The following is an 11,214-nucleotide window of genomic DNA, read 5'->3' as shown; positions in this document are numbered from 1 at the left end:
AATTATGACACTCTGTTACGAATAGATAGACTACCTGTGATTTTTATGGGAAAAGAGTGTGTATATTGAAAGCAAAAAACGCACGTTTTTTAAAAATAAAAACCAAAAAAAAAGTACTCCGTTGCTCCCCTTTAATTTCACATTTTATATGAAGATTATATAAAGATCTGAGTTTCTACAAAGATCTCCATGCAGTTAATGGGCGTACTGAAGAAATAATGCAGACTATACTGATTAACGAATTTTAATATGTAATAAAATATGAAGAAAATAAATTTATTTAATATTATAAATAAATCGGATTCTTTACAATGCAACATATATAACATTATTTTGGACATTATAACAGATCTGGTGGCTTTATGGCTTCTTTAACGACAAATTCATGTAAATTAAAATGCCATTGCTTCTACAACAAATGTATAATTCTACACTCTTACACACGATAATAAATATCGTGATTTTCAGAGTAGATTGATTATTTGACAGCAGCATGAACACGATTTTTTTTTTTAAAGGAACACCCGTTCTAAAACTGCTCACGCCGATACCCTAGCGTAAAAATCTTCAACACCTTTCAGTCCAAAACATCTGAGTGAAATAATCTACTCAGAAAAAAAGGAATCAGAAGGGAGGCAGAGAGGGGGAGCGAGAGTCTAAGCAGAAGGGAGGAACAATAGAGAATCAAAGTATAATGATATTCCTAAATGAAGAGGGAAATGTTGCCGCACTCATTTTATTAATCAGACTGTCAATTTCACCCCAGAGGCCAAACCCAGGAGCCATCTAAAGCAGACGCAGATCAGCGACGGGACAGCAGCTCCTCTCCTCACTTCTCCCCTCTCCCTCCACCTGGATATGAGGCTTTGAGCAAGCTCAGCCCGACTACATCATTTCTCTGACAGTCCCGCTCCTATTTATTTGCTTATAAACCTGTTACAATAAATGATCATTCCAGCAGCGTCACGCGCACCTTTAACGACGATACCGCGAACCACTTTTTTTGATGAATGACATTTCGGACCGGAGAGGATGCACGGGTCATTTTGAGCAGTCATTCGTTGCCTGCACTGGCATTCGTCTGTTTTTTTTTTTCTTTCTTTCGTCTTACCCATAAAGGTGTTATATTATTTAGTGCCAGTAGCAGAGCTGACGGCGGATTAGCTACGCCACAAATTCATCGGAGTACCAGCGGCGCCGGGACTTGGGCTTTTTTTTCTGCGCTACTTCATGATGGAGAGGATAAGAAAAGAGATGATTCTGATGGAAAGGGGGCTTCACAGTCCTGTGTCAGGCAAGAGGCTCTCGAACCTGTCCGAGTCGAACGGAAACGCGGTACTCGAGGCCCTCGAAAATTCTCAGCACGCGGGGCGACTGAGCCCGAGAATCACTTCCGCTTCGCTACACGCTAGCCTGGGCGACGTACCCAGCAAAGGCAAATTCGAAATAGACAGCTTATTCGGAAACCACCACGCTAGTGACAACAGTTCATCTGCGGAAATCTCGTCCTCGGAAACCAGGAAGAAATCAAATCTGTATCCTGAAGTTTCTACCGACTCCGAAATGAATAGCGATGTGGAAGTGGGCTGCCCATCTCATCGCTCCCCAAACAGTGTCAGCCAACACAAGGAAAACAATAATAAAGGTAATGCACAAAGGCCTTTATTTCGTTTAAGTCGTGAATGCTGATGTTTTACCATTTCAACATTATACTAATGATATTTTGTGTCCTTAATAGTACAGAAAGTGTATTGGCCTAAAAGCAGTACAGAACTAGAGCGGTGGAAATTTATTTACTTAAGTGAGATACAATTATTATTATTATTATTATTATTATTATTATTATTATTATTATTATTATTATTATTATTATTATTTGTTGTTGTTGTTGTCTGGTATTTAATGCTAATATGAACCTGTTACTAATATAGAACGTACAAAATGTTTTTTCTTTGGTGTATATGAAATATATGTGTAAATATATTTGACACATTTATATAAAAAAAACAATAAATAAATAAATTTGCCTTATATATTTATTGATTTGTTTTTCATAAACAAAAACAATGCATTACTTAATTTGGAGTCAGAGATAAATAGCTAGGGGAAATTTCACTTGTATGGGCTATAGTATATAGCAAAATTATATATGAAATGTATCGCAAAATTATCATATGTAATTTAATCACAACATATTTAGAATTATGACATTAATGTAGCGAAATGACTGTGTTAACATTTGTCTAGGTCTTGTCTATAATCCTTTCTCGTGTTCGTTAGGTTTCTCAGACAGTAATTCGGGGACTTCGAGCTCAGGTTCTTCGTCTATCTCCAATCATAACGGAAACTCCATCGGCAGCTCGACCAACTCAAACACGGACCAGGTGCGGCGATACCGGACTGCTTTTACTAGGGAACAAATTGGGAGACTGGAAAAGGAATTTTACAGGGAAAACTACGTTTCAAGACCCAGGAGATGTGAACTAGCTGCAGCGTTAAACCTACCTGAAACAACTATAAAGGTAATATTTCGTTTCACTATTGCTGGTTCAAATAACAACGTAATGCGTTTTTAAATGAATATACAATTTTTAAAATAAATGTTTTAATATATAGTTTAAATGTGCATGTTTTTCATAATTTAGGAAAAGCGTGCTATTAAAAACGTCCCACTCAAAGGATACACATTTTTTTCTTCATTCAAATAGAATTATTTAAAAAATAGTTTTAAACGTATATAAACACTTGGTCAACGTACAATTTTCAAATCTGAAATTGAATACACGAAAAACAGATATAACCGGTCATTTTCGGAGAATGTTGAGAACCAAACATAAGGTGTGCGAAGCAGTTCAAATGTAAGAATTTTTTTTTTATTTTTTATTTTTTTTAAATTCCGCGTATTGCGTGGTTGAATACTGATCAGTTTACGCTACTTTGGCTTAAGTCTTTTTATGCTTTTTTGATGTTACATTTTTTTGTACAGCAATTTCTAATTAGTCATTTTCTAAACCCATTAAAGCTATATTACCTATGCTCTAACCCCACATTTCACAAATAATTTTTTTTAGCAAGCTATAATTTAAACGTTTAATTAGATCTCTCTCTCTCTCTCTCTCTCTCTCTCTCTCTCTCTCTCTCTCTCTCTTTGCATATTTTGCTTTTAGTTTCCAAGCAAATTTAGGAGCAAACTGGGAAAATATACGCGAAGGAAATCGGATTTTAAGCATTGGGGTCAGTCTAAATACGCAGTCTTACAGTGTTTGTGTGCGCGTGTGTGTGTAGGTGTGGTTCCAGAATCGGCGAATGAAGGACAAGAGGCAGCGCCTGGCCATGTCCTGGCCACATCCAGCCGATCCCAGTTTCTACACTTACATGATGACGCACGCAGCCGCCACCGGAAGTCTGCCGTACCCATTCCATTCTCACATGCCCCTGCACTACTACCCGCACGTGGGCGTCACGGCCGCAGCCGCGGCGGCTGCGGCCTCGGGGGCCGCATCATCACCATTCGCCACCTCCATCCGGCCCCTTGACACCTTTCGAGCGCTCTCCCATCCGTATTCGCGTCCGGAGTTGCTCTGCAGCTTTCGGCATCCCGGACTGTACCAGTCGCCGGCGGGCCTCAACAGTTCGGCTGCGGCAGCAGCTGCGGCGGCGGCGGCGGCGGTGAGCGCACCGTCGGCTAGTGCGTGCTCGTGCCTCAGCTGCCACAGCGGCGGCGCGCTCAGTTCTCGCAGCGCGGGCTCGGACTTCACATGCACGGCGAGTGCGCCCAGGTCCGAAAGCGGATTTCTACCCTATTCGGCTGCCGTATTGAGTAAAACCGCCGTGCCCTCGCCAGACCAGAGAGAGGAAAGTGCCCTCAATAGATAACTTGACACTTGAACATGTAACGAAAGCTACTTTTGATTTTAATCAACATCGTGTTGTTAGCGCATTCAAAGTACTAAGGACATTTTTCCAAGCCATTCCAAGCACCACCCATTATCCAAGATTATAAAATATAAACAATTATTAAAATAATAACATCCGGAACTAGCGCCACATGTAAAAAAAAGAAGAAGAAGAAGAAGAAGAAGAAGAAGAAGAAGAAGAAGAAGAAGAAAGATTCGGCATCGAGAAAACTATATGGCTAAATAAATAGCAGATACCCCCCCCCCCCCCCCCCATTAATTTTTTTCACCCCTACTTTTCGTCTTCAAATATTATGACAGCACACACCTCTTTCGTGCTCTAAAGAGAATAATACGGTGCTTGTGCAACTTTTAGTGTCTACTGAGGTACCAGGATGAGGATGATGACGATGCCGTTCAGGGACTTCCTTAATTCGATGGAGCTATAGGCGCCGAGACTCTACACTGCTTCCACAGTGTCAATTCTGATGTTAATAATGTGCAGATTATGACGAAAATTGCCAATCATGCACCTTGATGGAGCTCCTTTGAAAGCGAAAACGTAAGGAAGTTCCCTGTTCTGAGACCCGATGTCACATCATAACAACCCGCTGTGGGAAGTCATTAGACGAGGCAGATAAAGGACCTCGTGCTTCATACATTGTTATTGGTTCATACTGTACAGTAACAAACGTGGCATTCGTTATCTGAAGAATTAAAAAAAAAAAAAAAAAAAAAAAAAAAAAACCTCCCCTTCCGCTGAGTCCTATTTCCAGTCTCCTTATTGGAGCTTTAGTCGTTGTGGGTAGAATTTTCTCTGAGCTGTGTTCCGCTGATGCGAGCAGCCTCATTAAATACGAACCGATATTTCCATAATGCTCCCAACAGAGACTCTTCACTCACATTGTAACGGGATTATCCGCACAAGCCCAAACTTTAGACAAATTGCTCATGCATTTCTGTCTGCATGCATATTTTTTGTCACCTAGGTAATATTTTGCCCGTTAGACAACTGCATTTTAACAAACGCAAAACAGCACTTGTATAGCCAGTTATGAATGGTGAGATATTTTGTCATAACATACATAGTATAGATCAGATAGAATTAAACCAAAATACCGACAGCTATGTGAACTTTCAGCGTTGTATTTATTTATTTATTTCAATGAGTTAGACATCTATTTAATTCAAGTGACTGGCTGAATGTTTGAGTTTGTTTTAGGTGCTCTAACAGTTCTACACACATGTAATGTCGAGACCAGAGTTTAAAATAAATATCAAGACATCCAAGACAGAATACAGAAATGCAGGACATATACCAAATGGTCATTGTATATAATGCATATTAGATTGCTGATAAAGTTTCGAAGGTTAAAGGGTTTTATACATTAGTAGGGGATGCGAAGGGTTGGTTCTCGCTATAGAAACAGTTTGTTCAATGAATGGGAGTAAAAAAAAAATCCTGTGTTTTGCCCTCCTCCCCAGGATCGCTGTGATTCATGACTCTTTAAATTACGTTTCTGTATTTTAAATATTATCAACTGTATGATTTTTCATATTTTCAATTGAGAAATATGTGCAATATAAAATGTAAATTATGTTATTTATTGATGGTGTTTGTTCTTGGGGAAATAAATATTTAAAAATCAACTTATTGCCTGTTTAGCATTTTGTCCCTCGCAAAAATCATTGGAACTATCAAAATGAATAGTGAATAAAGGTGTTTTTGAAAAAAAAAAAAGGTAGTTTCTCATACTATAAAGTAGGCAACATGCCTATTCGGTATACAAACGGTTTAATAATCCGTTATTTTGTATTCTGTTTTATATTAATATTTATAATAGATCATATTTAAGTAAAGCTAATTAGAATAAAACTATTTAAATAAAAATCTTAATTACAACTGATAGTATGATGAAACAGATCCTTTATTTGCACAGTGCTTTTAAAATCTATATTTCAATAGAAAAGTTACAGCGTTGAAATGCGTGATGTTTTTAGTATTTTGTACCTCAACGCATTTATTTCTCTTTGGAAAGTGAGCCTCATATTAATTAAACCGACACCAAAACTGTAGGGAATATGAAGAGTGAGATCACGGGTCATTTCGACCCTATAATTTACCATTATGTTTACATTACCTCTAAATGATACAAGCTGATACTGTCGTTAATTGTAGCTCGGTTAAATATATACCAGAGCACCCCAAGGGGATTCTGAGATAAGTTGCTTTTTTTAACGTTCCCATTAAAGAAATGGGATTAGACACAGCTTTGGATGTGATGTATTGCCGTGGTTCTTCATGCTCTTTACTCCAGCAAGGGTTACAACCCATCCAACACAGGCATTGAGATAGATGGAGAGCTAAACGGAATAAGACAGAGGGCAGAAAAACACTGGCCACAATAACACGATTAGTTTTGTATCCAGTGTGCAAAGACCAAAAAAAAAAAATTCATCATAAAATGTAAAAAATGTCTGTCACCTTAACCGGATTGCTTTTGACAAGAAGATATATCTGCGGGTTGTTTAATATATTTTATATTTTCTTTATTTCGGTGCTAATAGGAAACCTAAATTAAATGTCCACTGGCGAGATAGAAATGCAAAGATCGATGATCCTCCCCCTACTGTCCAATCACCCCTATTTAATTGACTGTATTTTCTGGGTAATTGAACTGCTTGTTGTAAATTGAAGATTTTATAGAAACGACGTGAAAACTACATTTACTGACATTCATCGCGTCTTTGACATTGATTATCTGATCAGCGCGTGTCATTCTAACCTCCAATTCTTCATTACACACTGTTTATGAGCTGCTGCAGAACAACTCGCTTGTTCCACAGTGATTGATTGCCTTATTAACGCGTGTTCTTGTAAGTGTGACCGAACTGATTACGATGCATATGTTTAGAATAATGTTTCATTTAGCTGACTGCGAGTAATGCGAGGTGACAGCAGCTGCAAGGAGGACAAAAACCCAAAACTACAGGGAGCACGTGGGGCCAAACGACTCCGCCGTTTTAAGGTGGAATAACTTCAATAGGAGAAATAAAACATAAGCTCCTACAAATTTTTACAGTGGGTGGTCTACATACATAACCTAATTAAGAAAAATTTAGTACAATTTTAAATTTGGCGTCAGATTATTTCAGAGATTCGAATTACATTTGTTAAAATTTGAACATGTGAGATAGGATAAGATGGTGAGATGGAGTTGAAAAAACAGTCTCAGTATTTGCAAACTTTCCGACTCCTTAGTCCTACATGTTTAATCTGCTACTGCTAAGTTGGGAATGATGCTGTGTAAATATTCAAATATTCTGTATTTGCTTCTGTTCAAATGTTACTTTCATTAATTTAACCATAGCTCATTAAGACAGAATGAAATGGTTAAATTAACTCATCAGCCCATAATGATGATGAATAGGGTATTAATTCAGACACAAGCTGGCTATTTGCAAGTTTGCGCGTTTTGCCACATCTCAAAAATCATTCTGAATAGGAGGTCATCCCCTCAATCAATTACATAAACATGTAGCGTCGGTCTCGTAAAACTCGCTTTCATGCATATGCATTAAAACATGTTATCAATTATCCTTGAAAATTACCTTCATCGGCTTTAATGTCATGCCAGGATACTGCGCCAAAGGGAAGTCCATTGGGTTGGCTGGCGGAAATGGAATCCAGGAGTCAGTGATGTTCACAACAAGTCAGATGCATTTTACCACATTTCGTTATAATATATTAGCTGAGAACCTACGGAACACCAGGACGTCACAGTTCCTCTCTGTGCAGAAATTTCCTTTTTTAAAAGGCATTTTGGCGTTTGCTGGCTGAAAACATGCTGCGAAGCCAGTTTATGGATATGGTATTCATCTTGCCAACAATGCGTAACATTAGGCCACGTGATTAATAATAATTAATCATATTATTACCTACTGATTTTTCAACGGAGATAGCTAACTCTTAAGTGGTTTTCATGGAATAGATTAAGGAAAACTAGCCTACTTCATGGACCATCACTCCAATTCACGCACGTTTGAAGCTCCCACAACTTTGAGGACTAAACCTTTACATCCTCTCCAAATCACGGCAATTTAGACTTTTAATGAGCTGAGAGTGAGAGCGCATAAAGATAAACGAATTTTGTTGCAACAATAATTGAGAATTGCTTTAATTAGACGGGATGAAGATAAGGCGGGGTGTGATAAACTGCTCTGAGCGAACTGATCATGCTGAACAGCAGGAGCGAGTGCACAGACGAGGTCAGGTCAAAACAGCAGGCGCCTCCTCACGAACTAACGCTCATCTGACGGCTGCTTACGAATCCCTTTAGCTCTAATGACACCTCACAGAAGACCATGGTTATGGGATGAATCACCCCTCTCAGAATTCATATATCAAATAGATTGTAGTTATTACGGTTACTTTCTAGTTAATAGTGTTTCTTCTTAGCTTAGTTTGTTTAGCTGTGTACTAACAACGTATGATTACTATTGAAGGCTTGTGTTACAACAGACCTGGGGTGGGTTTCCAGATAACGAGCAATCCTAATGAATAACGAAGCACTTAAAGCAGGGCGTACGTTACGTACGAGAAAACGTACATAAAAGCTTTCGTCAACAGAGATTTAACAATCAAGTTGTCAGTAGTTCTTTGTTGACTTCGCCCAGTTAGATTGAGTCGATAGACAAACAATCGACTGACAGGAGGTAAATTTAACAGATGAATCAGAGACTTAAACAGCAGAAGCACACACAGATAGACAGCACAATCAACAAATTTGAACACAATTACAATTGTTTTGAAGAGTTAAACTAAAAAAGGGGGGAATTAGCCTATGTTGGCGCTGAGTAGTAATGAAGTAACTCAGGTTTAGCAAGGTAAAGTAGTGGGTAACCTTACTGTTGCACAGCTCCAGGGTGAGGGGTTTGACACTGAGCTCAGGTGGAATTAAATGTAATTTCCCAGGATCACTGCACAATCCGTCCGGGATTTTGCAATAGTAGAAATGAACGCAAAATCAAGTGAACTCGCAATATTCGGAGAAGCTTGCAATTTTTCAAAATTACCGCACATTTTCCTCTGATTTGGGCCAAGGCGCGTCATGTGACGTCATCGCAACGAGCATTCAATTGAGTCGAACATGAGTACAGCTAAAAGGTCTCATTTACCAACAAACATCACTGTGGACATATTTCTCCAAGCACAAAAACCCTGTAGGAATAGTATGTGTATATATATGTATATATATATATATATATATATATATATATATATATATATGTATGTATGTATGTATGTATGTATGTATGTATGTATGTATATGTATAGCCGCTGGCTGTGTGAGGCGGCCACACTACCCACTGCACCACCGCGCCGCTGATAACTTAATTAATCAGTGGTGCATTTCCCAAAAGCATCGTTAGTCAACAATGGTCACAGGTTCCGTCGTTATCAACATAGTTCAACGATTTGTTGTTTCCTGAAACCACAGTTCCAACGAACATTCGCAAACTTGTGTGTTAGGAACTTCATTTCTCCACCTGTGATTAGAAACATAGTTCATTGTTAGTGTGCGGTGTCGACGTCTTTGATTACTCGCAGCTGGTGTGTAAAGACTTCCTCAAACACTGAAAGATTTTCATGGAGCTTAAAGTAGTGGTGCTCAAATTTTACGTAATTCATTGTTGATTTAATTAAAAAAAGAATCATTTTGAAATGATCTTCCAGCATGACTATCGAAATTATTCTCCATTCCAAACGCCCTTCAAAAGCAATGCCGTTTGGAACGCAGTGAAGAAAGGTGAGTTATTGTATAATTTACAAGCGCCAATCTTTGTTACAACATTTCCAACGATAAATTTCTCATATAGCAATGTTTTTAAAAGACATCATGTATGTTAATGGTTTTCACTCATATGGATGAAACGTTGTCTGTACTGTACATCTACCTATGTTACGTATCTGCAGCGCACTGAGTGAGTCAGAAAAGGACTCTGCATATGTGCAATGCATTCAGTCACATATTTGAAAATATTACATTTTAATATTAGTAAAATATAATTTCTCAAACTACAGTGTACATTTTATAGGTAAAATGCCTACATAAATGAATAACATGTTTATACATGTCATTGTATGGCCATATAGCCTATCTGAATTCTTAATGGGATTACATGTCAGTGTATGTGGGTTTGTGTCATGTCATGTAGAATAGAATATGGAATATTTGCATTAGACTTTGTAATAGAAAGCAAATATATGCTTCTTGTTGGCAAAAGTATATCCATTAATGGTGGCAGGGAAAAGACCAAGGTAGGCAAAAACATTAAATGTTTATTAACACAAGTTATGTCTGATGAAAAGGAACAAATAATAGAACATGCAGCATTCATTCTATTTACTAAAAATTAGTAGCCAAACATATGCTGAATTATATGCTGTATAACTTCTGCTCCTGCAGGATGCATTCCGCCTTTATGTGGGTGCAAAGGATCATCATCATCATCATCATCATCAGAACCAGCACCTTTATAATCAGCAGCATGATCCTCCTCTTCCTCCTCAGGAAGCTGGACATTTTCCCTGACTGCAATGTTATGGACAATTGCAGCAAAGCTATAACGGCTGTCATACCCATGCTCACTGAAGACTCACTGAGCCCCAAGTCACCACCAACCACCTCCATAAAACTTCCAACAGCGTAATAATGCAGTGCAGCTCTGCTGGACTTAAGGCAAAGGTTTGTCTTGCGGCCTTCTGAAGGTGTGGTTTCACAACCTGCAGCAATTCAAGGATCTTGGTCCTTGGAATCCAGAATTTTCTTATGATATTGTCATCAGATAGAGAGTCAAGTGGGGAAAAAGTGGTCCTGATGTAGGCATTTATGTACACTGCCTGACTTCTGTGCTGAAGCTGTAGGATCCTTTGTAAAGCCGTCATTGTTTAGCATTTGGAACACACCTACAGTTTTTATTAGAGCCATTAGAACACCTGCTATTGATGCACCTGAGGGATGGATAGAAATACCTTGGTGGCTAATAATCATTTTAAATTAACTAAACGTGAGTGAGTCATCAATAATTTGGGACAGTAATAAGGCACAACTTAATCTGTATATCAGTTTATTTTATTAATGTGTATTTGTTAATCACATTATTCAGGTATTTAATAAGGGATGATAATGCATTCTAGACATACGTCAACTTCACTCAACAATTGATTACATTTTGAACTGGCATTACTAGGGTACTTTGGTGAATCAAGTTACAATTATGTGCTTATTTCCACATGTTAAACTACTGTATGAAT

At 38.2% G+C, this 11,214-nt stretch overlaps 1 protein-coding gene across 1 annotated transcript; it reads left to right on the top strand.

Moving 5' to 3' along the window:
* The first annotated feature begins 655 nt into the window (after nt 1–655).
* On the top strand, nt 656–5,527 carry evx2 (even-skipped homeobox 2). Its single transcript, XM_017469229.3, has 3 exons — nt 656–1,645; nt 2,281–2,522; nt 3,286–5,527. The coding sequence occupies exons 1-3, from the start codon at nt 1,231–1,233 to the stop codon at nt 3,874–3,876; spliced, it is 1,248 nt and encodes a 415-aa protein (XP_017324718.1). The 5' UTR covers nt 656–1,230; the 3' UTR covers nt 3,877–5,527.
* Nucleotides 5,528–11,214: the final 5,687 nt, after the last annotated feature.

The sequence above is a fragment of the Ictalurus punctatus genome, chromosome 6 (genome assembly GCF_001660625.3).
Source record: "Ictalurus punctatus breed USDA103 chromosome 6, Coco_2.0, whole genome shotgun sequence".
Taxonomy (NCBI): Eukaryota; Metazoa; Chordata; class Actinopteri; order Siluriformes; family Ictaluridae; genus Ictalurus; species Ictalurus punctatus.
Note: the sequence above shows the minus strand (reverse complement) of the source record. Positions and strands in the feature narration are given on the sequence as shown.

What these genes read in the sequence shown, in the direction of transcription:
- evx2 (XM_017469229.3), top strand. Translation starts at nt 1,231, where the DNA reads ATGATGGAGAGGATAAGAAAAGAGATGATTCTGATGGAAAGGGGGCTT. An exon ending in CAAGGAAAACAATAATAAAG is followed by an intron (nt 1,646 to 2,280) that starts GTAATGCACAAA and finishes CGTGTTCGTTAG; the next exon opens with GTTTCTCAGACAGTAATTCG. An exon ending in TACCTGAAACAACTATAAAG is followed by an intron (nt 2,523 to 3,285) that starts GTAATATTTCGT and finishes GTGTGTGTGTAG; the next exon opens with GTGTGGTTCCAGAATCGGCG.